The sequence below is a fragment of the Nomascus leucogenys genome, chromosome 7b (genome assembly GCF_006542625.1).
Source record: "Nomascus leucogenys isolate Asia chromosome 7b, Asia_NLE_v1, whole genome shotgun sequence".
NCBI classification, from domain to species: domain Eukaryota; kingdom Metazoa; phylum Chordata; class Mammalia; order Primates; family Hylobatidae; genus Nomascus; species Nomascus leucogenys.
Window position 1 is genome coordinate 96,373,755 of NC_044387.1, and position 27,806 is coordinate 96,401,560.

The 27,806-nt window shown below is 35.2% G+C and overlaps 1 protein-coding gene across 5 annotated transcripts in view; it reads left to right on the forward strand.

Moving 5' to 3' along the window:
• Positions 1-27,806, forward strand: part of WDR17 (WD repeat domain 17) — a 112,735-nt gene that overhangs the window by 77,635 nt on the left and 7,294 nt on the right. For 2 of the 5 annotated variants that reach the window (XM_030816340.1, XM_030816342.1), the window contains 15 exons: positions 328-530; positions 2,001-2,150; positions 2,238-2,368; positions 2,663-2,788; positions 4,006-4,161; positions 8,574-8,638; positions 12,465-12,597; positions 13,408-13,499; positions 14,574-14,673; positions 15,655-15,794; positions 18,566-18,586; positions 20,762-20,873; positions 24,044-24,185; positions 24,934-25,036; positions 26,286-26,387. In XM_030816340.1, the coding sequence (XP_030672200.1) occupies positions 328-530; positions 2,001-2,150; positions 2,238-2,368; positions 2,663-2,788; positions 4,006-4,161; positions 8,574-8,638; positions 12,465-12,597; positions 13,408-13,499; positions 14,574-14,673; positions 15,655-15,794; positions 18,566-18,586; positions 20,762-20,873; positions 24,044-24,185; positions 24,934-25,036; positions 26,286-26,387 (1,776 nt within the window). The remainder of the gene's footprint in view (positions 1-327; positions 531-2,000; positions 2,151-2,237; positions 2,369-2,662; positions 2,789-4,005; positions 4,162-8,573; positions 8,639-12,464; positions 12,598-13,407; positions 13,500-14,573; positions 14,674-15,654; positions 15,795-18,565; positions 18,587-20,761; positions 20,874-24,043; positions 24,186-24,933; positions 25,037-26,285; positions 26,388-27,806) is intronic. The other 3 variants (XM_003276667.3, XM_030816341.1, XM_030816343.1) reach the window with 2 other exon arrangements.

Sequence of the window (27,806 nt, forward strand, 5' to 3'; positions counted from 1 at the left end):
AAGAAAGAAAATATGTTTAAATAAGCTAGCACTAGCCTAGTTAAATATTCATTTCCATCTACTATAAAGAAAAGTATGTGAGGGGATGAATTTGTTAATTAGTTTGATTTAATTATTCCACATTGTAAGCATACATCAAAATATCGCATAAATATATACAATTATTATTTTTTAAATTAAAATGAAATGAAGAGAACCTTACATCTTGAGACATAAAATGCTTCTAGATAAGCTAATAAATAATTATCATACTCTATTAAGAATATGTTAATACTCTAGATACCTTATAACTTGAATGTTATCACACCCATAATATTCTGTTTTCAGTACCGTTCGAATCTGGGATTATACTCAGGATGCTTGCATCAATATTCTTAGTGGACACACTGCACCTGTGAGGGGATTAATGTGGAATACTGAGATTCCATATCTGCTCATATCTGGCAGCTGGGACTATACTATAAAAGTATGGGACACTCGAGAAGGAACTTGTGTGGATACTGTGTATGATCATGGTGCAGATGTATATGGTAAAGTGTCTTTCATTCTGTAATGTATTTGTTATATTGACATACTAATGATGCTTATAACTTCTGAGGAATACAGTATTTTTGAAGAAGTTATACTGTGTTTTATTTTACAATACCATTTTTCACATTAGAAAATATACACGTTTATTATTATAATACCAAAATGTACAGAAGAAAAAGTCAACAAAAATTATCAGAAGATGACTATTGTTAGCACTGTGTTGTCTTTCTCCCCCCCATCTGCAGGTGTGTCTGTGTTTCTGTGTACACACAAACACACACACAATGCACACATATTGCGATGGGCATATATACGTGTATGGCTTTTGTTTTTCTCCCTTCCTTTGACATCACTCCAGAGGTAAGTTGTTTAACAGGAAATCAGTAATAGAGTAGATACCACTTATTTAACCATTCCTCTATTCTTGGATGTTTAGTACAATGTTTTGTTTTTGAATATAATCCCTTTTTTTAATATAATTAATGTGGTTATGGAAAATCAGATTACTTACCATTTGCACATCTCTTCACTCTCATTCTTGTTTGTATTTATTCTCATCCTTAAACTTTGATAGGAGTGAATGGGCAGATTAAGAATCCAAAAATGATTTCTTAGAGAAAGTAACCTCAATCTAGATCGGATTCAGATCCATGTGCTTGACCACAATGGCCTTTTAGCCAAGGCAATGTGGGACTGAGTGTGGGAGAGAAACATATTTGTTGATATTCAAATTGAAAGGTCCTCAACTCTTCATCTTTTAACTAGAACGTCATCTGCCCATCCACTAACTCATAGATACTATGTATGCTATTGGTTTTATAGTATACTTGTTGCTGCTTAACCACACGAAATATAATTTTAACATTTTCATCCATGACCATTTGCTAATAATTTTTTTTCTTTTTTCTTTCTTTCTTTTTTTTATTATTATTTTGTTTTTTTGAAACAGAGTCTCACTCTGGCTCTGTTGCCCAGGGTGGTGTACAGTGGCGCAAACACAGCTCACGTGAACCTTCACCTCCCAGGCTCAAGAGATCCTCCCACCTTAGCCTTCCAAGTAGCTGGGACTACAATCACGTGCCACCACACCCAGCTAATTTCTGTATTTTTGGTAGAGATCGTATTTCATCATGTTGCCCAGGCCGATCTCAAACTCCTGGGCTCAAGGGATCCACCCGCCTCAGACTCCCAGGAAAGTGCTGGGATTACAGGCATGAGCCACCATTTCCAGCCTCTAATAGTTATTCAATTTTATATTCATATTTATAGAATATATAAAATAATTTATTGCACTCTTTATTATTTTCAGCCAGTATATTAAATGCAGATAGAAGGTTAACTGAGAACCTTTCAGTTACTCACAATATTTCTTCATAGCTTCAATTCTGTAGAAGTTTTATGAAGCACATATAAATAAAGAATATTTTTCAATGTTCACTTTACTTAAAATATGTTTTTATTTTCATCAGGTTTAACCTGCCATCCCAGTCGCCCCTTCACTATGGCCTCTTGCTCCCGTGACTCTACAGTGAGACTCTGGTCATTAACAGCCTTAGTCACTCCTGTACAAATGAATATTCTGGCAGACAGATCTTGGGAAGAAATTATTGGGAACACTGGTATGGAACATATACATGTATTAGAGTTTATTTCTAAATGATGTTTTATGAGAAATCTTTTCTCACTGAATTATGTCTGTTCTTCAGATTATGCTATAGAACCAGGCACTCCTCCTCTACTGTGTGGTAAAGTGACAAGAGATATTAGACAGGAAATAGAAAAACTAACTGCTAATTCTCGAGTGAAGAAACTGAGATGGTTTTCAGAATGTTTATCCGTAAGTATTACAGGAATTAAATGCGAATATTTTCCCTTTAGCCAACATGAATCATTACAACTCTTTTTATTCACATATTTACATGTACCATTCTAATTCATTGGGTAACTCTTACCATAATCTGTACACTATAAGAAAGCAAATGTAAAACTAGAAACAATACATGAGATAACATATAGTTATTTTGTTAATTTTTAAATTTAGATATGCCTGCATTATAATATTTTTGAAGATGCAAAATATTATGAGGTTTTTAATTGACTACTCCATATTTATTCTTTATCAACTCTTTAGCCTCCAGGTGGCAGTGACAATTTATGGAACTTGGTTGCTGTGATAAAAGGACAGGATGATAGCTTACTTCCTCAGAACTACTGCAAAGGAATAATGCACTTGAAACATCTGATTAAATTTAGAACAGTGAGTAAAATATGCAAATATGATGTACTCAAGCAAATTTTTTGCCTTTTCACTATTAAAATATAAAAATGATTTTAAAAACATGTATGATTAGATTGGTAGATTTAAATAAATGAACACCAAGGAGATCCATCTTGGGTAAAATGAATCATAAAAGTGAATTACTTGAGAACAGATTAAGTCAATCATGGTTCTCATAGGTTGAGTCTCATGAAATTCCTTCAAGGTCACTTGGAACTCCTTGAAATGCTTTATCTTTCCCCTATTAGCAGATGATTGTGACATGTGGACTATTCTAATTTTAGTCTCAGAGGGCCTAATAGACTATTCTGGGATATGTTTTATAAAAAATGATCATATTTTAGCTCTTAATGACTCTCAGTAAAAACTACTAGTTACCTCATCCCTGGGGCAATCTACAGCACTAACAACAAAACCCATTCTGGGACCAGAAAGAAAAAATTGCTTATATATTTTCTGAAATATGTATAGTTAATCGTTAGAGCATGGAGACAGTTGTGCCAGAGATGTGGATCTACTGCTCATAAAGAGCAGTTTCTTCCATAAAGAGGAAGTACCTTCTTTAATCGCAAACTAAACACCTAATGACTGTAACCGCAACATCTATTTGACAGGAGAAGAGCTAATTAAAGTAAGCCAGTAACTTTTTATTTTTACTAGAGGCCTATCTGTATTGTTGTATATTACTTTATCATTACCTTTTATCTGTTCTATATGACTACAACACCTGGAGAGGGTTAAGAACAATGGGATTCAGTCTCTCCTCTCCTGTGTCCCAGCCCCACACACAGCCCAAAATATTATGTTTAGAAAGGTATCATATTTTATAGAGAAAAATATTTTTAAAATATGTACCTTCCAGAGCTATATGCTTTTGAAGTATGTATTCATGTAATGTTTATATGATCATCTGTTATCATGAACTCTTGTAAAACAATTTTTTAAAATTTTTAATTATTATGGATGCATAATAGTTAAGGGGTATATGTGATATTTTCAAACAAGCATACAATGAGTATTGATCAAATCAGGGTAATTGGGGTATCCATCACCTTAAGCATTTATCTTTTTTTGTGTGTTAGGAACATTTCAATTCTACTCTATTAGCTATTGCAAAATATACAACAAATTATTGTGACACATACAAAACAAAATATGACAAGTATTTTAAAATTCTATTTTCTTTTTAAAACCAGTCTGAAGCTCAAGAACTAACAACAGTCAAGATGTCTAAGTTTGGTGGTGGTATTGGTGTACCTACTAAAGAGGAAAGACTGAAGGAAGCTGCTGAAATCCACTTGAGATTAGGACAAATTCAGAGATACTGTGAACTTATGGTTGAACTTGGAGAGGTAAAGTACTATGAAAGTAAAACTAATGAGTTTAACATAGTAGTCTAAATATTAAGAATATACTCAATTTTAAGTATTAAAAATAAAAAGCTCAGCACTTTGGAGGCCAAGGTTGGTGGATCACTTGAGCCCAGGAGTTCGATACTAGCCTGGGCAACATGGTAAAACCCCACCTCTGCAAAAAACACAAAAAATTGGACAGGCATGGTGGTGTGCACTTGTAATCCCAGCCTTGGGAAGCTGAGAGGATCAGTTGAGCCCAGGAGGCAGAGATTGCAGTGAGCTGTGATCGTACCACTGGACTCCAGCCTGGGCTACAGAAAGAGTCCCTGTCTCAAAAAAAAAAAAAAAAAAAAAAGCCTGAGCACGGTGGCTCACACCTGTAATCCCAACACTTTGGGAGGCCAAGTTGGGTGGATCACGAGGTCAGGAGATTGAGACCATGCTGGCCAACATGGTGAAACCTTGTCTTTGCTAAAATACAAAAAAAAAAAAAAAAAACTAGCCGGGTGTGTGGTGCACACCTCTAGTCCCAGCTGCTTGGGGGAGGCTGAGGCGGGGGAATCACCTGAACCTGGGAGGCAGAGGTTGCAGTGAGCCAAGATCATGCCACTGTACCCCAGCCTGGGTAACTCCATCTCAAAAAAAAAAAAGAAAAAGAAATGTATATACCCTGCGTGCTGGCTCACACCTTCACACCTGTAACCCTACCACTTTAGGAGGCCAAGGCAGAAGGATCACTTGAGGACAGGAGTTCAAGATCAGCCTTGCCAACATGGAGAAACCCTGCCTCTTCTAAAAATACAAAAATTAGCCCAGCGTGGTGGCGTATGCCTGTAATCCCAGCTACTTGGGAGGCTGAGACAGGAGAATTGCTTGAACCTGGGAGGTGGAGGTTGCACGGAGCCGAGATCGCACCATTGCACTCCAGCCTGGCGACAGAGCAAGACTCTATCTCCAAAAAAAAAAAAAGGAAGCTTATTTTTTTACAGATCTAATTGATTCTCTGGCAGTCTGATATTAAGTGTAGGCGTTAGGAGAGTAGTTATCAAAGTGTTCCAGGACAGCAGCATTGGCATCACTGGGGACCCCTATGCATGTCTCACCTCAGACCTACGGAATCAGAAACTGGGGTTGGAGCCCAGCCATCTTGTGTCCTCATAAGCCCTCCATGTTATTCTCTTGCATGCTGAAGTTTGAGAACTACTGCCCTACGCTGGAATCTTAACTTCTTACAAACAAACAAAAAACTACGTTGGCTAATTTGTTCACAGTAGAATCCCCTCGCTAATACTACTTTTCATAACTAAATCCCACACTGGACAGAAGAAGGGTTTCTGCTGAATATCATCTGATAAAGGATGATGATTGTTAATGGAGGGCTAAATCAACAAAACTGATCTTTACAGAAAGGTTAGGATGAATTTATGCTTTTGCTACCCTTTAGTAGATGGGTAGTGACTGCAATGGAACACAGGAGAATGGGGCTTCTGTTTCTTGATCCTGGGTGTTGATTACATGGGCATATTCAGTTTGTATAAACTTATTGGACCTTTCCCTTTTCTGTATATGCATTTTAGTTCAGTGAAAATTCTTCCTTTCCCTGCCTCACCAAAACGACGGTTAGAATGGCATGGACTTTTCTCATAGCTTATCATCTTTTAAAAAGCTTAAGTTAGTTAATTGTGTAGCTACAAAGCATGTGTCTTTTAGACATTTAGAGTACTTGTAAATAATATAAAGTAAAACTAAGCAATATGGTTACATTAAAATAAATCAAAACTAAATTTAGCTCACCTTTTTACTTTCCATATACTTCAAGAAAAACAATGAATTACTGCTTAACCCCAAATAATAAAATGTGCCATTTTAAAATGTTATCAAAAAGGCATTATAAATTTAAAAGTATTTAATTTAGAAGCAATGTAAAAATTTTCCTTGTAAAGTAGTAAATATTTAACTAAAAGTTGCTTTTTTAAACAGCATTACTGCAGAGAAGACCTATCAAAAGTCAAGGAGAAAAGGAATTAATAAATTTTGGTACAACAGTGTAATTCTTTAGCTTTCTGGGTTTTATATTTGATTAAATATAATTTAAACTGCCTTTAACTCAAAGCCTATTTCAATCAGGTATCTGTTTGGGAAGCTTAATAATTTTATTGTTGTGCAGGTTCATCAATGTACTTAATGATCCATGAAACTGTACAAGTTGTTAGAAATATGGGTGTCCTAAGCCGGGCACAGTGGCTCACGCCTGTAATCCCAGCACTTTGGGAGGCTGAGGCAGGTGGATCTCCTGAGGTCAAGAGTTCGAGAACAGCTCTGCCAACATGGTGAAACCCTGTCTCTACCAAAAATACAAAAATTAGGTGGGCATGGTGGCGGGTTCCTGTAGTCCCAGCTACTCAGGAGGCTGAGGCAGGAGAATCACTTGAATCCGGCAGGCGGAGGTTGCAGTGAGCCAAGATCATACCATTGCACTCCAGCCTGGGTGACAAGAGTGAAACTCTGTCTCAAAAGAAAAAAAGAAAAAAGAAATATGGGTGTCCATAGAATCGTTTGTAATCATTTCTTAGGGATGTTTTTTATTTTTTAAGCTTATTTATTAGACATGTTTCTATTGAAAGAGCTTGGTGAATTCAAAGTTAATTTAATCTACATTGCAACTTCTTTCTTACATTAGAGAGAGATTTCCCCTGAAAACATATTTTAAGATACCTTTTAGGTAACATGATTTTAAATATGTAGTATTAAAAATTGCCTGTTCAGGCCAGGCGTGGTGGCTCACGCTTGTAATCCCAGCACTTTGGGAGGCCGAGGCGGGCGGATCACAAGGTCAGGAGATCGAGACCATGGTGAAACCCCGTCTCTACTAAAAATACAAAAAAAAATTAGCCGGGCGTGGTGGCGGGCGCCTGTAGTCCCAGCTACTCGGAGAGGCTGAGGCAGGAGAATGGCGTGAACCCAGGAGGCGGAGCTTGCTGTGAGCCGAGATCGCGCCACTGCACTCCAGCCTGGGCGACAGAGCGAGACTCCGTCTCAAAAAAATAAAATAAAATAAAAAATTGCCTGTTTAAAATTTAACATATTATTTCTGGTTAATTACCAATTTTCTAGTGATAATTGCAATAGAACCCTTGTGTTTTGAAGAGCCTCAATTAAAATTAAATTTTGATTCATGTAGTGATATTTCAGAAAATTTTCCTCTCAGTTCCACTCTAGACTGGAATTCAATGAAATCTATATTTTCATATAACAGTAACAATCAGCCTTTATTAAACAATGAGCTTCTTCAATAGAAGTCCAATTTTTAAATATGAAGATTATATTATCAGTTAAATGAAGAAATGACAATAGATAAAGTTTATTAAAATAAGTAGGAAAGGATAAAATAGAAATAGATGGTATATTTGTTCATATAAGTAGCAGTGAAATAAAAATGTTAATATTTTGAACACCATCGAACAAATTACTCTGGAGTTGTATTAGAAGATGAGTCAACATATTTTTCAAAGTACATATTTTAGTTACTATTTCTTTTCTTCCCTTCCTTTCTCTCCCTCAGTCTCTTCTTCCATTTTTCTCTTTCTTTCTCTCTAGGTTTAGGACTGGATTTTCCCTAAATAATAGAATTTTACATATTTTATTTTAAAATATTTTAATATGTAGAGACTTCAAAAATTTGTGGAAAATGGAATTAAAAGATAACAATAAAAAATAAATATTTTTCTCAACTTCTTCAAGCTCCATCAAGTTCAAGACACTTTTGTAAGTGATGACAGCAGCCATTTAATCCTTCCCTAAGGAACCGAGGGGTACTTGGAATTTAACCATGTCAGTACAGTCTTTTTTACTTTGTTTTTTGTTTGTTTGTGTTTTTTGTTTTTTGTTTTTTGTTTTTTTTTGAGATGAAGTCTCGCTCTGTGGCCTAGACTGGAGTGCAGTAATGTGATCACAACTCACTGCAGCCTTGAACCCCTGGGCTCAAATGATCCTCTCCACTCAGCCTCCCAAGTAGCTAGAACTACAAGTGTGCACCACCACACATGACTAATTTAAAAAAAAAAAATTTGTTTTGGTAGAGATGAGGGTCTTGCTGTGTTGCCCAGGCTGGTCTCAAACTCCTAGCCTCAAGCAATCCTCCCACCTCAGCCTCCCAAAGCACTGCCTTTACAAGCATCAGCCACCATGCCCAGCTTCTTTTATATTATTGACAGAGGTAAAATTAGTGCTCTTTAAAGATTTTTTTAAGACTACGGAACAAAAAGAAGTCAGAAGGTACCAAATCAGGACTCAAGAACTCAAGTATAAAAATACTGTATTATAAATACGAATCTATTTTTAAGTGTCTTAAGAATTACACAGAGCAACCAAAATTAATATGCTCCTGCCCTTTTTGCCTTCTATTCTAGTGGGACAAAGCCCTGTCAATTGCACCAGGAGTCTCTGTGAAATACTGGAAGAAGTTAATGCAGAGGTAAGGCAGAGAGAGTCCGTGTTAAAATAGATGTTTTAAAATCATGTTAGAATAGAAGCAGTATATAAATATGGCAGTAGCTCTTGAAATTTCTTATTCTTATGTTGTCTTAAATAATAACTAAATTTTGTATCTACTGATACAGTAAATGAAATGAATCAGTTACAAGTAATTTTGGTGTTCTTGGATTTAACTCGACCTCTGATGAAGATAGCAGAAGGCAAATTTCCCCATGTCAATGGAGAGAAGGACAGATCAGCAAACATACTCACTGATTAATAAGCTGCTATTGAAATAGAAGTGGCAAGATTTTCTGAAGGTTAGCATAGGTTCATAAAACACTGTTCTATTAATTATCTCAAAAATTTTCTCTGTAGGCACTAATTCCTGCCATTTCTTCCCATGGATGTGAGGGAGGCACTGAAGATAAAGAAGGGTCTGACCACTGAGGAAATTAACTAAACATTCTTGTTTCAGAATGCAATAAACCAACAAGATTTTTTCTCAAGTGGATCAGTTTCCTGGGGTTGCCATAAAAAAAAAAAAAGAAAAGAAAATTACCATAAAATGGGTGGCCTAAAACAACAGAAATTTATTTTCTCACAGTTCTGGAGGCCAGAAGTTGTCAGCAAAGTTGGTTTCTACTGGAGGCTCTGAGAAAGAATTAGTTCCATGCTTCCCTCTTGATGTCTGGTTGTGTGCAGTCCTTGGCATCTTGTGGCTTTTTGACGCGTCACTCCAGTCTCTCCCTTATCTGCATATGGCATTTTTCCCTGTGTGTCTCTGTGCCCGGATTTCCTCTTCTTATAAGTCACGAGTCATATTGGATTGAGGGCCTACCCTAATCCAGTATGACCCCATATTACTTTAACTAATTACATCGGCTAAGACCCTATTTCCATATGTGGTTACATTCACAGGTATCGTGGGTTAGGACTTCAACATAATTGTTTTGAGGGACACATTTCAACCTACAACGTATGATTATTTTCTGTTCTATTTTATTCTACTCTCTTCTATGCTGTTCATTCATTTAACAAATATTTATTAATGCCTACTATATGCCTCACTTTGCTAAGCTTATAGAGTACTATATATTATTATGTAATTACCTTGCTTCTGACATTAAAAACAGAAATTTGGATTTTTCTTTTATGAAACAAGGTTTAGTGGCAAAAAATCAACTGCTTCTTACAGACACAAGTAAAAATCAATCAAAGGCTAAACATAAAATTCAGAAGGATTAACACATTTGCCACGGGAAAGTAGACTGTTCCCTAGCACCTGCTCCCAACAGTAAATTAAGCAACAGGCTGACTGTAGCCCTCAGATTTTAGGCTCCCTCTCCTGAGCTTTAAGAATCCCCAGTGCTATAAGTCCCTGTACCCTCACAGCACAATTGTGAATGTTATTGCTCTCACAGAATCCTTAAGAAAGTCAAGTTAGCAGAAGATATTTACTTCACAAAACATTATTTCAATCTCAGCAAAAACTTAATGGATTTCCATTTAAGACCAAAGTGGAGTCACTCAGTGTTAATATTGCAGAATAAAAGTAAACATATTTTGTATTCTATGTGATTATTGACATTTTATTAGCATCTAGTCATATTGATATGCTACTACATTGCTTTCTACGTTAGGTATCTGTGAGTTTAAAATATGATGTATCCTCAGATAAATTGGAACAAAGGAAACCTGACCAAGATTGGTGTATATGAACTGAGGTATAGAGAATACATAGGAGATAACCAAGTGAAGAGGCTAAAGGAAGCATCCCAGGCTTAGGAAGCAGAGTACAGGAACTCTGTGAAAGGAGGCTGCTGTAGCTGGAGTGCAGGAGCCAGGGGGAAGTGATGCCAAGGGAAAGTGAAAAGGTAGGCACAAGCTGGACGTTTTAGGGCCTTGTAAACGTAGTAAGCTTTTTTATTTTTTCTTTATCCTAAGAGGAACACAAGACATTAAAGGGTTTTAATTTTAAATAGGGTAGAAAGTGATGTGATCAATTCTTCATTTAGAATATCCGCACAAGCTAAAATATCAAGAACAGATTAGAGAAGGTCAATAGCAGATATGAAGAGGCCAGTTAGAAGGCAATTAGAATAGCTGAGTCAGGAGACAGCAGTAGTGTGGACGCCATATGTAGTGATGTGGGGACTGAGAAAAGTAGACAAATTTGATATATCTAGGAGTTAACAGTAACTGGATTTGGTAGTAGAGATGAGGAAGGTATAACAAATAATTTTTAGGTTTTAGGTTTGAAAAACTGGATAGAAGCTGTTGCTAATCACTGGGATTTAAAAACAAACAGCTAAAACAACAACAGCAAAACCATTCAAAGAGGATTTGCATCAAATGGCACAAAGATCATCAGTTCTCTTTGGACATGTTGAGCTTGAAGTTCCTTGTGATTTTAGTGGCATTGTTCAATAGGCAGTCTTGATTTTGTAGCCCAAAGAAGAAATCTGGATCACATGGAGGTTATTGTTGATCTTAGTAAGAGCTGTTTCGGTAGAAAGGAGGAGACTGAAGCAAGATTAGAATAGATTTAGTGGGGAAGGAAAAGGAGGAAGCAAATGGGAATACACAAAACTCTTCCAATTCTATTTCATTTATCTTTGAAAGCCAACTCCTGATTTTCTCTGCCTCTTAGCCCATGTAGCTGCCAGAAAGTGGTCCCTCCACAACTCCTGCATTTATGCTTTATAGATCCAGCCATTCTTCCAGATTGGCAGTCTCTCAATCATAGTTTTAAATGCCCAGGGAAGTAGATTATTATTTCTAACCAGCTTGTTTCTAAACAGCTATAACAAGAAAATCAAAGTCACATAGTAAAAACATAGCTGTTGAGGAATACTTCGATGACTCTGTGAAATTGGAAACTGTTAACAGTGAGCTGGCAAATATCATGAAAAATATTTTCCATTTTCAGCATGAAAAATATCTGCTACCCCTACCCAAAGATTAAAAATTGAATTCTGGTTTAATGTAAATGCTAGCATAAATTAAATAGACCAGGTTATTTTTAAACAAAACTGAGGTTAAACATTGAGGGCAGAATTAGCTAGGGGGTTAGTCATTGAGAAAATACCTGACACTTAGATGGGAAGATACACACACACACACACACACACACACACACACACACACACACACGGAGAGAGAGAGAGAGAGAGAGAGAGATGGGTGCAGAGAGACAGAGACAGATATACAGAAACAGACACATGTACACCCTTCACAATCTCTAAGATTACCATCCCCTTTCTCTCTTCACATGTCTGGAACATTATTTTTCTTTAATCTTCCTCACTTAGGGCACTTAAGACATTCTACATTTTATTGTTAATATTTATGTTTCTATATTCTCCATCTTAGTGATTTTTAAGCTACTTGAGTTTCAAGGCTCTCTATTCATTGTTACACTTCCTAAAACAATTAAAATTATCTGTCTTTAACAATGTAGATACCCACATATTTGCTTAATCCGCCTGATATCCTATCACACATATCTTGTATAAAACATATTTTTGAATAAACCAATCGCCCATTTTAATAGATAAACTACATTGATTTTAATATCTAAAATGTTCAGGCATATTTTATGTCATGTTCTGAAGGCAAACAAGTACCTATAATATTTATTTTTTCATACAACTTTTATCTGCCTTCCACATGTAATTTGATTATAAAATGTCTTTTTTAAAAGTGATATGCCAAAGGGCTTTATGACATCTGCTACAAATTTTAGCCATACTTTCAGAAAATCTCAATTCACCTAAAAACCTCAAAATAATGTATTGTTTAAAAAAGTGTCCTTATTTTATTAGGAGAGCTGACCAATTAATCCAGGAAGATAAGGATGATGTCATTCCATACTGCATAGCCATTGGTGATGTGAAAAAGCTAGTCCATTTTTTCATGTCAAGAGGTCAGCTTAAAGAAGCTCTGCTTGTTGCACAGGTAAAACCACGTAACTACCCCAGTCACATACATGGATGGGTGAGCATGTAGAAGGGAGAAGATTGTGTTGACTGGCTCATCCTTACGTAATTGACAAAGTCATAAAGGGCTTGGCTTCCGCCCTCCTCCCTGGCCTTCTTTCTCAACATTTGAGAACATACTATTTTTGTTCTGGTCACAGCGAACTTATTATATTTTATTTTATTTTGTTTTTATTATTTATTTATTTTCTTGAGATGGAGTCTTGCTCTGTCACCCAGGCTGGAGTGCAATGGCACAATCTCAGCTCACCACAACCTCCACCTCCCAGGTTTAAGTGATTCTCCTGCCTCAGCCTCCTGAGTAGCTGGGATTACAGGCACCCACCACCATGCCCAGCTAATATTTGTATTTTTAGTGGAGATGGGGCTTCACCATGTTGGCCAGGCTGGTCTCAAACTCCTGACCTCAGGTGATCCTCCCGCCTCAGCCTCCCAAAGTTCTGGGATTACAGGCATGAGCCACCACACACAGCCGAACTTATTTTAGATCTTTAAACATACAAGCATCTCTGAACTCTAAACTTTACACATGCTGCTGAATGTTATACACAATGCATTTGAACAACTTATTTTTAGTAATAATTCACTTGAAGCTTTTTTTGCTACACACAATTAACATCTCATTTCCCCTCAAATTCTAAGATTATCTCCAAATTATAGTATAAATTTCAAATATTATTTAAGTATACTTTGCTCAAAATAATATTCTGAAATGTGTCAATTATCAACAATTAGCTAAAGAATAATTCAATATTTAATTAAATTCTAGGCTGCTTGTGAAGGAAATATGCAGCCCTTACATGTTTCTGTGCCTAAAGGAGCTTCATATTCTGATGATATCTACAAGGAAGACTTTAATGAGTGAGTGATTTATTTGCTCTGGGTCCATTTGTTTTATGGTTGTCTTCCCTTTAGGAATTTTTGAAGTCTCTATAATTCATCCTTCTTTGTATACTGATGACTTGACTGCCTCAACCGCATTTCTCACCATGATCCAGTTCCATTACAGCATTTACTCCTAGATGAATAGGGAAATTTCAGGCATGGAGACTCCGTTTATACACATTTTATATAGCTTTCAGAAAAGCAAAATGCATTTTACTAGAGAGATTGCAAGTAAGGCACCCAAACACTTAGAAACTAATCAAACCTATTGGAGAGGACCAATGATGAAAATAAGATAGACTGCTTATTCATGTTTTACTCTAAAGTTAGTGTATGTAAGTTCACAGTAATGTAGTTTATAATCCCATGACCCCAGTATTGGTATCTAGAATAACATTTGGTCCTCTTTTAAAGAAGAAATCCTGATAGTTATTTTAAAAAAGAAATGGAAATGCGAATTTTTCAGCCTTCTAACCTTTTTTTTAATCCAGTAGTCTGCCTTCCCCCATCCTTTCTATTTGCTCCTATTATTAACCTAGAAAATAGGATATTTAAACTTTTGAGATACTCATCAAGTAGAAGAGGATCGTGAAATGTTAAGCAAATAATGTGTTGGGAATAATGTATTCTTGCCTGGATCTTTACTGCCATTCTCTGCCATTTCTAAACTTGACATTTTAAAAAGCTAACACATGCTAGCTGTATTTTGGATACCACCTAAATTTTGAAAAATTTCAATTTGACCTGTAATTCTTCTATGCTTAACTTTCCCTGTGGCTGAGTTATAAATTGTCCAATGCAGGATGGTAAGCTTTTAAAATCAGGCTTCTCTTCTGACAGTTGTGGGGATAGAGGGAGATAGAGGCTTATCAGACCATATACTTGTAAAGACCACTTTTCTGATTTATTTTTTCAAAAAACAAGTCTTTAAAGCAAGCATGTCAAATTAAATTTTATTTGGACTTTTTATCATACGTTTTAAAAAGTATTGGTTCGCTTTTATAATGGAATACTTGTGTTTTTATAGAATACACACTTTTTTCTTTCTAGACTCCTGCACAAAGTCAGTAAAGAACTGGCAGAATGGTATTTTCAAGATGGTCGAGCAGTACTAGCCGCATGTTGCCATCTTGCCATAGATAATATTGAGGTACGACATTTAAAACTGGTTTATGTGAATGAAAAGTTTTTTTAGATATGTCATGGTGTTTGAGAGGAAAAGATATGGTGACTTTCTGTGTGAGATCTGGTTTTGCATGTCTTCCAAGCCTGAGTAATTAAGTAATTACATTCCTAATTAGCACACATAAACTATGAGCTCTTGTTTTAAGCACACATAGACTCTGAGCTCTTGTTTTCTTTTATTTCTACCATAAGACACATATTTATAACAACCTTGTTTTAAACATTTCAACATATATGAGAAGCACCAGTGTAGTAAAGGGAAGAATCACTGGATGTGGACACAAAATATCTGAGTCTTTTCTCACACATACTGACTTTGGGCACATCATTTAACCCTCAGAATCTCAAATGTCTTCAATTCTAAAATGAAAATATGAATACCTCCCTTACCTATTTCACATATATTTGTTAGGATTATAAGAAAAAATACAAATGAAAGCACTTATTTTTCAGTATATTATTCACAAGTTATATTTTTAAGGTACTTTCCACTTGACTCATTAATTTAATAAGGAAAATGTTAATTAAAGATACAGATTCTATTGTGCATTTATCCTTAGATATATTCGCTTTAGGAAATGATAGATAACTGTATAATCTTAAAGAAGCTCTTAAAAATTTACATTTTTTTCTGATAGGGACATTGAAGGACATATTGAGAATATCGTAGAGTGTTATTAACTAATTATAAAAATAGAATCAAGGGTTCTAAATGCTTCAATTCTGACCTGATAAAATTTTCTGCATGTCTCATTAATAACTTTTCCCTCTGAAAATTGCAATTACGCTTACATAGCTACTTTATAGGAATATTACAGTCAATATTTTATAAGAATAATTGATTTATAGGTTAATACTGCTTTATCTGCTTTATGAGCTTGGAGGGGAATGATGATCCTACCCAGCTTCTATGCAACTGAAGGAAATTATTTTCTTATTGAGCAAGCTTGCTATGGCATACCTGATTCGCGGAAATGAACTGGAGTTGGCAGTCTGTGTGGGCACAGTACTAGGAGAGTCTGCAGCACCAGCAACCCACTATGCCCTAGAATTACTGGCAAGAAAGTGCATGATGATTTCAGTATGGTAAGAATTTTGAAATTCAAAGAATAATTTCATAGTGATGGAATACATTTTTAAAACATTATAAATTCCATTTGATAAGATATGCATTGGGAGAATATAAGATCACCTTGTTTATAAAGGATAAGATTGTGGAAGGAAATAATGATATAACAATGTCATAATGATGAGAACTACCATGGTTGTATAATGAAATCTGCCATGATCCATTCTGAAGTAGCCCAGTTATCATTCCATAATGTTTCAAGCACTTAAAATATCATGAGACAACAAATGTGCTCTTCTTAAGATGATCAGAACACATATTCCCACATCTTAAAATTCTGCATATCTACACTTTTTTTTTGTCAGATCTTGTGTCCTATTTTAAATTTGGACAATAAAGTCACTTATATAAAGCAGCAATAAAAATGGTTTTGCTGGACACTTGAAACAGGACACCTCCCCCAGACTCTGGCAATATCCAAAGAAAGAGACCCTGGGAATTACCTGGGGTAGCCCGGAAATCCAGGGCAAAGCAATTCCAGCTCGTATCTGCGGAGCCCTGGCCTTAAGTCAAACAATCCATTATTACGGAGGCTCTATTAGGAAATATGGGATTCCATCATTCCTTAGATGTTTACTGAATAAAGATTATTTTAGATTTTTATCTTTTCTTTCCCTCAAATACTTAGACCTCAAGAAGTTTCTAAATGAATTTGTTTATCAGGACTATGACCTTTCCCCATTGCAAGTCCCATGCACACACACACCACCCTGGAGGTGGAGCTATACAGATAACTATAACTATTGAACACTACAGGTGGCAATGATAATACTGAATGCTAACTAACACTTCTATACTGCTTACTCTGTGCTAAGCACGATTTTAAGTACTTTTTATGTAAAAATTCACTAGGTTCTATGTGGTAGGTTTTAATTTTCCTGAGGTCACAGTAAGTGGTAGAGCCAAGATTCAAAGCTACATAAATCAGCTCTGAAGTTTGCATTCTTAGCTATCAGACTACTTGGGGTGAGCATCCCTAATCCAAAAATCCAAAATCCAAAATGCTCCAAAATCCGAAACCTTTCAGGTGTTGACATGACAACCATAAGTGGAAAATTCCACATGAAAGTACTTAACACAACAATACACAAAGGTATATATGAAACATAAATACATTTTGTATTTAGACTTGGGTCCCATCCCTTAGATATTTTATTATGTATATGCAAATATTCTAAAATCCAAAAATGTCTGAAATCTGAAACACCTTTGGTCCCAAGCATTTCAGATGAGGGATACCCAACCTGTACCACTTTCTTATCTGCAGCCAACTCTGGAAAAGAACAACACTTACATTCTTCTTTTTTGTCTGAATCTGAAGGTTTTATGGTGAATCAGAAATTTCAAAGTTGTTTTAATTTTTACATATGTTTTACAGTAATGTAAGAGCTCCCTTCCCCCACTAAAATGTAGTAGTACCCTACCATCAGTTTAGACTTCAGTGTACTTAATGGTGGCTCTCCTGTGAGAGTATCTAGTTATCCCTCTATCAAGAGCTATAATGGTCAACTACCTAGGGACTTGCCTTCATCTCAAAGCATGAAGCCTAATTCAAATTATTTATTCACGAAGGTGACTGATTTCATGCTAAAAGTCATCATCAGATGAAAGGGGATTTGTTTTTAAAAAGTGAAGGTAAAAAGCAGTAAAGGCCTGAGCACAGTGGCCCACGCCTATAATCCCAGCACTTTGGGAGGCCAAGGTGGGTGGATCACCTGAGGTCAGGAGTTCAAGACCAGCCTGGCCAACATGGTGAAACTCCATCTCTAAAATACAAAAAAAAAAAAAAAAACCCATCTACTAAAAATACAAAAAAAAAAAAATTAGCCAGGCATGGTGGCAGGCGCCTGTAATACCATCTACTTGGGAGGCTGAGGCAGGAGAATCACTTGAACTCAGGTGGTGGAGGTTGCAATCAGCCAAGATCATGCCACTGCACTCCAGCCTGGGCAACAAGAGCGAAACTTCATCTCAAGGAAAAAAAAAAAAATTGGCAGCAAAAGAGAAATACAGTATACAGTTGACCCTTGAACAATATGAGGGTTAGGGGTGCCAACCCCCGAAGCAATCCAAAATCCATCTATGTCTTCCAATTCCCTCAAAACTTAACTACTAATAGCCTACTGTTGACTGGAAGCCTTACTGATAACATTAACAGTCAATTAACAGATATTTTGTGTCCTTTATGTATCATATACTGTATTCTTACAGTAAAGTAAACTGGAGAATAGAAAATGTTATTAAGAAAATGGTAAGGAAGAGAAATCAATTTACTATGCATTAAGTGGAAGTGGGTCATCATAAAGGTCTTCATCTACATCTGCTTCATACTGAGCAGTTCAAACTCATAACATTGTATGTTACATAATATGATTAAACATTTTTCAATTAACTGTATGTCTTAGTTACTTTTAAGAAAAAACAAACTTCTTCCTTCTAACGCCCCCACCCCAACAATTCTTTTTAAATATATCCATAGATATGTGTAACAGAAACTAGGGAACAGTTTAAATATGGTGCTGATTAGCTTTATTTTCAGGAGAAATCTGTAATCCTCCTGGCTATTAATAGAACTGCACAGATTTTTTAAAAGATAGCTACATCATTTATAAAGATGTGCATAATTTTTAAGCTATAAACAGCTCATTTTTTTACATTTACTGTAAAAGTGTTTCTTCGTGGTATTCATCGTATAATCATGGTATTCATATTTAATATTTTCCTTTAGCTTTCCATCTGTTGGATACAGGTATTATCTACTTTTATTTAAGAACATATTTCTTTAAAATATATACACTCCTTTATTTTATTATTTCAATACTATCTCTGTATTAAGAAATATTTATCAACTATTTTCACATTGTTTTATGGTATGCCAATTCACGTGAAGCCTGACTACAAAGTAATGAGAAAACTTCCTATAATCACTCATGATTTTATACTTAAAAGTTGTACAATAAATGAACTGTGATTTCCCGCAATACCAAATAATAGCTAACTCAGCTAAGCAGAATGAAATATCTGTTCTGATAGTGAAATTTTATATTTTAGATCATTCAATTGGTCTATGTCATTTTTATATGTACATTTTTCCCCATTTGTGTACTGAACTCTCAAAAAAGAGTGAATTTGATTAAACATTGAAGGAAATTAGCTGGCCTTGATAAAATTTCACTGTATGAAGATATAATTCTACATTAAGAAAGTCAAATTTTGTCTGTAGTTCAATGAAGTTTGAATAGAATTTTAGCACAGCTATTTTATACACAGTAAAAACAAATGATAATTTCTATATTTTCATGGACATTATTTAAAACTGCTATTAAATTTTGATAGGAGGAAACACATGACATCATTCATACATTTTAGCATGAACAGCTAAACTACTCTAACTTGGAACCTGCCCAATGTAATAGAAAATGTGACAGTTTGGAAAGATATTTATGTGTGATTTTTAATGGCTAGAGGAAAATATGAAAAACTATTGTAATCTTTTATCAATTCTCTTTTGACATTATCTAGAAAATTATTTCTTGGTAAAATGATGAGTTATCAAAATATTTTATGTGAAAAACTTCACTGAAGTTTTTCTTATTCTAAAAACGTTAAAGTAAGCCTAATTGAAAATGTTACTGTCCTGATAGTTTGTGACGTGTGTGTATTTTTTATTTTTAGTAAAACTTTGGATTTCACACCAGAGCTTGCCAATTATTCTATATTCATTATATTCTTAATTAAGCACCTCTTTAAGTTTTAAAAAAGAATTGATTTACTTAAATGACTAATGTAGATTTTACTGACGTTTTCACAAAGATGAAGTGTAGGGTTTTACTCCCAGAGGCCCCAGCACACATCTTTATAAATTCTTATGTGAAACATCTCCTATTCTGATGTCACCTCTTCTGTATGGCTATATATCAATTTCTTAAAAACAATATCCTGAATTATTGAAAGTTAAGTGTTTTCTCAGTTATGATGTATGCATCCATTTATTTCTCACCTAGTGATTTGAAGAGGATTTTACAGAAAATATTTTAATATAAATCTTCTAAGTACATACCATTTTATATTTTTAAAACCCTCAATTGCTTTAGTCCACTGATTGGATCCTTAATAAGTAAATAGGCCGGTCTCAGTGGCTCATGCCTGTAATCCCAGCACTTTGGGAGGCCAAGGTAGGTGAATCACTTGAAGCCAGGAGTTTGAGATCAGCCTAGCCAACATGGTGAAACCCTGTCTCTACTAAAAATACAAAAATTGCCCGGGCATGGTGGCACGCGCCTGTAATCCCAGCTACTCAGGAGGCTAAGGCACAAAAATTGCTTGAAGCCAGGAGGCAAAGGTTGCAGTGAGCTGAGATTGCACCACTGCACTCCAGCCTGGGCAACAGAGGGAAAGAGACTATGCCTCAAAAGAAAAAAAAAAAAAGGAAATAAGAAAACTATCTTTAATTTCCACTTATCGTTTAAGAAATATGTGGGATACCCAAAATTATGAAATTAATATTCTCCTGGTTTCACTGATCTGGCTGATACAATTTATCAATATCGACAAGCATAACAAAAGTTGACGAGAGTTAACTTTCACAATGTTTGCTTTATAATTCACTCCAAAGAACATATTCAAAACTACTTAGAGAATTGTTCTGTAATGATAAAATTAATTATAAGTATGTTAAGACTCATGTATGTAAAGTTTAGTTTTTAATATTTAGGAATTTATAAATACATTTGTTGTTTATGATCTTTGGTTTGGGTAATCTGCATTTATAGTAGTTTCATAATTAAGTAGGCTATTAATACTGTTTGTGTAAGTTGAAAAGCAAGAGTGGTATATTATATGAATTGCCCTTCTTTGAGATAGTTATGAATGTTATTTTTAAATCTTTTCCTCAATGAAGTGTCCCCTTTTGTTACGTTAACAGGAATTTGGCAGCCGATCTTCTCCTGATGATTCCTGATAATGAACTACATTTAATAAAACTCTGTGCTTTCTACCCAGGATGTACTGAAGAGATAAATGACCTTCATGATAAGGTATGCTGATGATATTAAATATTCTGGTTTGGAATGCAGTGCTATGATTTAATTAATTGTAGGTTCAAGCAAATAGAGATGCATTCAGAGAAACAAATGTATGGTCCCTTTGGGATACCTATGAGTACAACAAAAATGTTGTAAAATAAGAAGTAACATTTACTAAACTTCTGCTATGTGCCTGGCACTCTTCTAAATCTTTACGTATATTTGTATCTTCATTCTCATAAAACTTTGAAAAGCAGGAGATAATTATACAAAGAAAACTCGGAGAAGGTAAGGAATTTGCCCAAATTAGTTAGTGGTGGAGTGAGAATTTCAACTTCAGCAAGTCTAACTCCAAATCCCAAGTGTTTTCCACTGTACACTTTGCATGTTGAAGTATGTTGTAGGATAATTTTTTAAAATAGACAACTTAGAATCCTTAAAAGAATTAATGAAATATAATGAAATTTACATGCATTTTTCCAAAGTGCTTTAAAAATACTCATCTGCAGAACATAGGAATCTATGCATCAATATTATATATAAAAACAACCAAAATGTTCAATAGGAAAATTATTTATATTAAATTACAGTACTTTTCTATATTTCAGTGCTATTAATCCATTAAAAATCATGAAGCTCTATTTTTATTGGCATGATACATGGCTATGAAACAGTTAAATAGAAAGCAGATCACAAAACTATGCATATGCCATATGGTTTTGGTTTAAAAATAAAGGTGAATGTACATATTTATTTATGTTTATAGCATATTTAGGAAGATACACTCTCTTTTAAGAAAATGATAAGATATAAGTACAATATTTTCTCATCTTGAACTTCTAAAATAACAAAGTTTTTCACTTATTTGAACCGCGATTTTTTTATCCCTAGTGGGTGAGTATCCCTATTCATTAAGCAACAGATATTTACTGAGTATTGTATTAATACAGATTGGCCAAAAGTGTGTGTGAATGACAATGTGTGGGTGGATATGTGTATGTGAATGTGTTTGTGTTGAGACACGCAAAATACTTGTGAAAGGATAAATATCCAAAATTACCAGTGGGTTGTGAGATGATGGGATATTTTAACTACTTTATACACTTTGCAGTCTGTGAATTATTTTTTTAAAAAGCCATGCTTTGTTTTTTTTAACATGACAACTAAAAGCTATTTTATGTTGAAATTAAAATGCATATGAAAGAAAGTAGGAGTTTTTTAATTATACGTTAACTGGTAGTGTTTGAAAGTACACTAACAGATATCCTCTGAGACAGAAGGTACAGATGTTAATATCAAGACTCAGAGAGGCTAAATGGCTTGTCTAAGCTTTAAGACTTAAGCTAATGACCTCACTTACTATTTTCAGATTTTAAAGATATTTCCATAAATATATGCTCTTAATTCAAACAATTTTATTTATATCATTTGGGACAATTATTTTCTACTGCAAGCTACACACAGTAGAAGAATATAGGCAGTTAGCTAAGACCACTTTTAATGATACGGCTAGAATATTATTCACCTCGTCTTTTCATCACACATTCTAAAAGGATATAATTAGACTTTCTGGTCAGACTTCATTAATATCTTTTTAGAAAGACTAGTGAGTATGTGTAAAAGTGTTAATAACTGAACAATTTCACAAGTACAGATGCTCCTCGAATTGCCGTGGGGTTGCAATGGGTAAATCTATCATAAGTCAAAAATATTCTAAGTCAAAAATACATTTAACACACCTAACCTACCAAACATCATAGCTTAACCTAGCCTTCCTTAAACGTGCTCAGAACACTTACATTAGGCTACAGTTGGACAAAGTCATCTAACACAAAGCCTATTTCATAATATCTCATGTAATTTAATGAATACTGTACAAAAAGTGAAAAACAGAATGGTTGTGTGTGTACTCAAAGTACAGTTTCTACTGAATGCACGTTGCTTTTACACTACCATGAAGTCAAAACATAAGTTGGGGACTGTCTGTAACACTAAAAACTATATATTCACATATGATGTTTACTTATATAACTTTTAGAATTTTAAAATTATAGGATAAAAATTACAAGGATGATCATCTTACTCTTTCTTCTTCTTATAGTCTAAAATGCTATTTAAATGGGAGTGATTTCTTATTTCCTCTATGCCGTGAGCATGTATCAAGGTGAAGAACCTATGTCTCTATCTAGCCAAGCACAGTAACTACCATATAGTAGTTGCTTCATAAATAACTGGCATTTCATGAATAAGGATGGGGAGAAAATATCAAATGTTATATATATGAGAGCCCCATTAATTCAGTTTGTTGTAATTTGTTTGAGAGAGAGATTGGGCTGTAAAATGTTCATTTTACCTAATTTTTAAACAAGAAATTTGAAATGATTGAATGAATGTATTAATAAATAAATTGAAACAAACCATGAAACTATTTTATCCACATTGTTTAGCAACAAACTTGAACATTTAAGCTTCAACATTTATAAACACATCAGAATTTGATATAAAAGGTAGCTTAATGCTTACCTACATTATAAGGAAGCAGACCAACTTACTTGAGAGAGGATCAGACTCTCAGTTTTAACAGAAAAAGAATTTTTTTTTCATGGGGAATGCTTTTTATTTTATAGTAATGAAATTTCATGGATGAAAAAATCTCCATTTCATGGCATTTCAAAATGTCAAAGCTAAAAAGTTTTAGAGCTTCTACATTTTTTGTGTCTCTGAAATAAGGTTGCTTTGTTTCAAAAGCCAAGTGACGTTAAATTACAGTGTAGAGGACATGTAATAATGCACACCCTTTATGTTTGGCGCATTTAATGTCGTTTTTGACAATGATCAGTATATTTTTTCTAACATAATTAATTTCATCATTTGGGTGCTAAATGGCATTTGTGGGTACTAATTCCAGTATCACAATCAGGACAATTTACTTCTATTTCTTTTATTAGGTATTTGTGTGATGGAAAACTACTCATTAACTAATATCCCCTCTTACTGTTCTTAGATCTTAAAGGTATTTCCATAAATATATTCTCTTAATTCAAATAATTTCATTTACATCTATTTTAGACTACTTTAATAAGAAAACCATACTAGGAAATTTGAAAGTATTTTGTACTTACACTATTGCTTTTATCCCTGTGAATTTTAGTAACATTGTTTTCAAATCAATTATTTTCTAGTGCAAGCTACCCACAGTGGAAGAATGTATGCAGTTAGCTGAGACAGCCCATGCAGATGACAATATATTTGAAACTGTAAAATATTACTTGTTAAGTCAAGAACCTGAAAAAGCCCTTCCTATTGGTATTAGCTTTGTTAAAGGTAAGTAATGAGTTGGTAGTAGAATTTAAAATATACTCATTTATTTGATCTTTGTTTTCATATTGATGATTGTTTTAATTCATTTTTGCATTGCTATAAAGAAATACCTGAGGCTGGGTAATTTATAAAGAAAGTAGATTTATTGGCTCATGGTTCTGCAGGCTGTACCAGAAGCATGGCACTGGTATCTGCTCAGCTTCGGGTGAGGCCTCAGGAAACTTTTAGTCATGGCAGAAGGTGGTACAGGAGCAGACATATCACTTGGTGAGAGCAGAGGCAGAGAGAAGGGATGAAGAAGGAGAGGAAGGGAGGTGCCACACTCCAACAACCAGATCTCGTGTGGACTCAGAACAAGAGTTCACTCATCACCAAGGGATTGCACTAAGCCATTCTTGAGGAATCCACCTCCATAATCCAAACACCTCACTATTCCAACATTGGGGATTACTTTTCAACATGAGCTCTAGAGAGGACGAACATCCAAACTGTATCAATGATCAGCCTTAAAATCAAGAACTAGTCATCCTAAATTTAAAAAGGAGAGTGATGCTGATGTGAAATATGGCATCTCTTCTGATTTTATGGTATGGGGACCTGAGAGAGGATAAAATGGAAAATACTTGTGATCTAGAAAATAAAGAGGTAAGTAGGACTGACTGACAGAAAATTAATTATATACATTAAAAATGGATGAATAAATTTTGAGACTGTTATTTAATGAATCTTCCATCTGGTTTAATTTTTCCAGAATACATCAGTAGCTCAGACTGGACTTTGGATACCATATACCCTGTTCTTGACCTACTGAGCTATATTCGTACTGAAAAATTACTCTTGCATACGTGTACTGAGTGAGTATTTTTTATGCAAAATATGTAAGTGAATCTATTTGATAATTTTAAAGTGGCTCCATTGTTTTTGGTATTCAGATCAGGAAATAGGATTATCTTGGATAGGTAGCTACACTTGTAGAAATATTGTATTTTTGTTTGTTATATATTTTTTTTCTTTGTTTTGAGATGGGGTCTTGCTCTGTCGCCCAGGCCAGAGTACACTGGTGTGATCTTGGCTCACTGCAAGTTCCGCCTCCTGGGTTCACACCGTTCTCCTGCCTCAGCCTCCCGCGTAGCTGGTACTACAGGCGCCCACCACCATGCCTGGCTGATTTTTGTATTTTTAGTAGAGACGGGGTTTCACCATGTTGGACAGGATGGTCTTGATCTCCTGATCTCATGATCCACCCATCTCGGCCTACCAAAGTGCTGGGATTACAGGCATGAGCCACCGCGCCCGGCCGTTTGTTATGTTTTTAAGAAAAAAATGTAGAGGTCAACTTGAAACAGAATATTAAATATTAGTGGTCCCACTTAATGATATCTGGTATGTGTATGTTTATATATGTACACACACATGCACACCTGGTTTAAAGAAAGCAAGTTCAAAGCTTTTGGACCTCAAGTCCTTAAGAAACGCATGGTCATATTTATTAAATATCCATTGTATGCAAAGCACCATACTGAACTTGTGGGAAAGAAGTCAAATGCTAGAGAGTACAAAATAGACATCATCCTGGATTCAGGTGCTGTTAAAAGACACTATTATCTATATAACCAAAGCCCTCAGAGACTCTTGTATAATTTACGAGGGAGGCTTTGGGCTCTTTTTGTTTTAAAGCCTATATGGAAAAATGATGCAGCAGCCTGGGATACTGGCTAACTCCCTCAGCAGGAACTGCAGAAGACATTCTTTACCGCGAGTGTACACGGTATTCCAGGACTCCCTCCACCTGACCAAAGGAGCTATTTAGGGATAAATTACATGAAGAAACAGCCAGGAAATAGAGAGAAACAAGCAGGCAACAGTGAAATACTATTTAAATACGCTTATTTTATAGTCTAATTGATGGTATAGCAGAAATATCTGAATAGGAATGAAGAACTGATGAATAATTTTCCTTCAGTGTAGAAAATTTTCTAAACATCTATTGCTATAAATGTCGCCTTTCAGAATATACAGATACAAGTACAGGAACTGTGTATCAGAGTAATGTTCTATGCCTCAAATTGTGGAATTTATAAAAATAAACATATTCTCTTTTAGAGCTCGAAATGAGTTGCTAATATTATGTGGTTACATTGGTGCATTACTGGCTATCAGAAGACAGTACCAAAGCATTGTTCCGGCACTTTATGAGTACACAAGGTAAAAAAGGTTTTTTCTTCCATCATGACATTAGAGCAATTTCTCTTGCTAAGATAGATAGTCTCTAAGTGGATTATAGAAAGTATCAAATATATTATTACAAGTATCCATCTATTTACTCAGCATGTGCTTTATAATAAAGCAGCACATAAATTAGGGATGCATTGGGCTGTAAATAATAATAATTTGAATACTAGCTTAAACTCCTAGGGTTTATTGATCTTTCATGTCAAGACACTTGAGACAGGCATTCTAAGGCTTTTACTGCCGTGCAGTGATTTCTTCAAGGACCTGATACTCCCTTCTTTCCACTATGACATTTTTGGATTATTTCCTCTTGCTTGAGTATCCCATGGTTAGAAGATAGATGCTAGCCCTCCATGAATTACGACTGCATTCTAAGTAGGAAAGAGGTAAGAGTGAAAGATAGAGACCACAAAGGACTTTCTCCTGGCAAGACCATTTTATTCAGGAAGGAAAGTCCTCCTTAGGGTTTTATGCCCACATCTCACTAAAAGAAAATAGGAAACTGAATATTTTAGCTTTTCAATCTCTACAGCAGAAAAGGCAGAGTAAAGGGACTTTGTAAGTAGCAGGTTACTTACTATTTTAAAATTTTATATTCAGGCATAACCTGTTAGCCATACTCCTACATTTTCTAACAACTTGTTTAACTTCAGCCCTCGTATTTAAAACTTCTTCTTATACTATAAAATAAAATTCACAGTGCCTTCCATAAAAACCTACTTCCAAGTCTAGTAGTTAGCTAAATGGCTTAGTAGGTGACCATTTTAACAAATGCAGAGGGTCTGTGGTTAAGCAGTTTTTTGTTTGTTTGTTTTTGAGACAGTCTCGCTCTGTCACCCAGCCTGGAGTGCAGTGGCGCGATCTCGGCCCACTGCAACCTCCGCCTCCCGGGTTCACACCATTCTCCTGCCTCAGCCTCCCGAGTAGCTGGGACTACCAGCGCCCGCCACCATGCCCGGCTAATTTTTTGTATTTTTTTAGTAGAGACGGGGTTTTCCCATGTTAGCCAGGATGGTCTCGATCTCCTGACCTCGTGATCCGCCCGCCTCGGCCTCCCAAAGTGCTGGGATTACAGGCGTGAGCCACCGCGCCCGGCTGGTTAAGCAGTTTTTCCGAGTTCATATGTGGCAGAGGATTCTAAGAGAAACAGGTTTTCTCATTCCTAACTTCTCCCTATTGCATAGGTGAAGCACTAGCTGTCTCCTAGTACAAATAAGGAGTGATGTGGAATTAATACTATCAGCATGCTCAGGGAAAAATCTCTTTCTACATAGGTAGCATCACCCAAATTGGAAAGCAACATTTAACAGTATTAAAAGATATTATAGGAGCAGTAGGATATATCACATAGATGTAAAATAATGTTTAATGAAGTATGTTCAGCCATATATG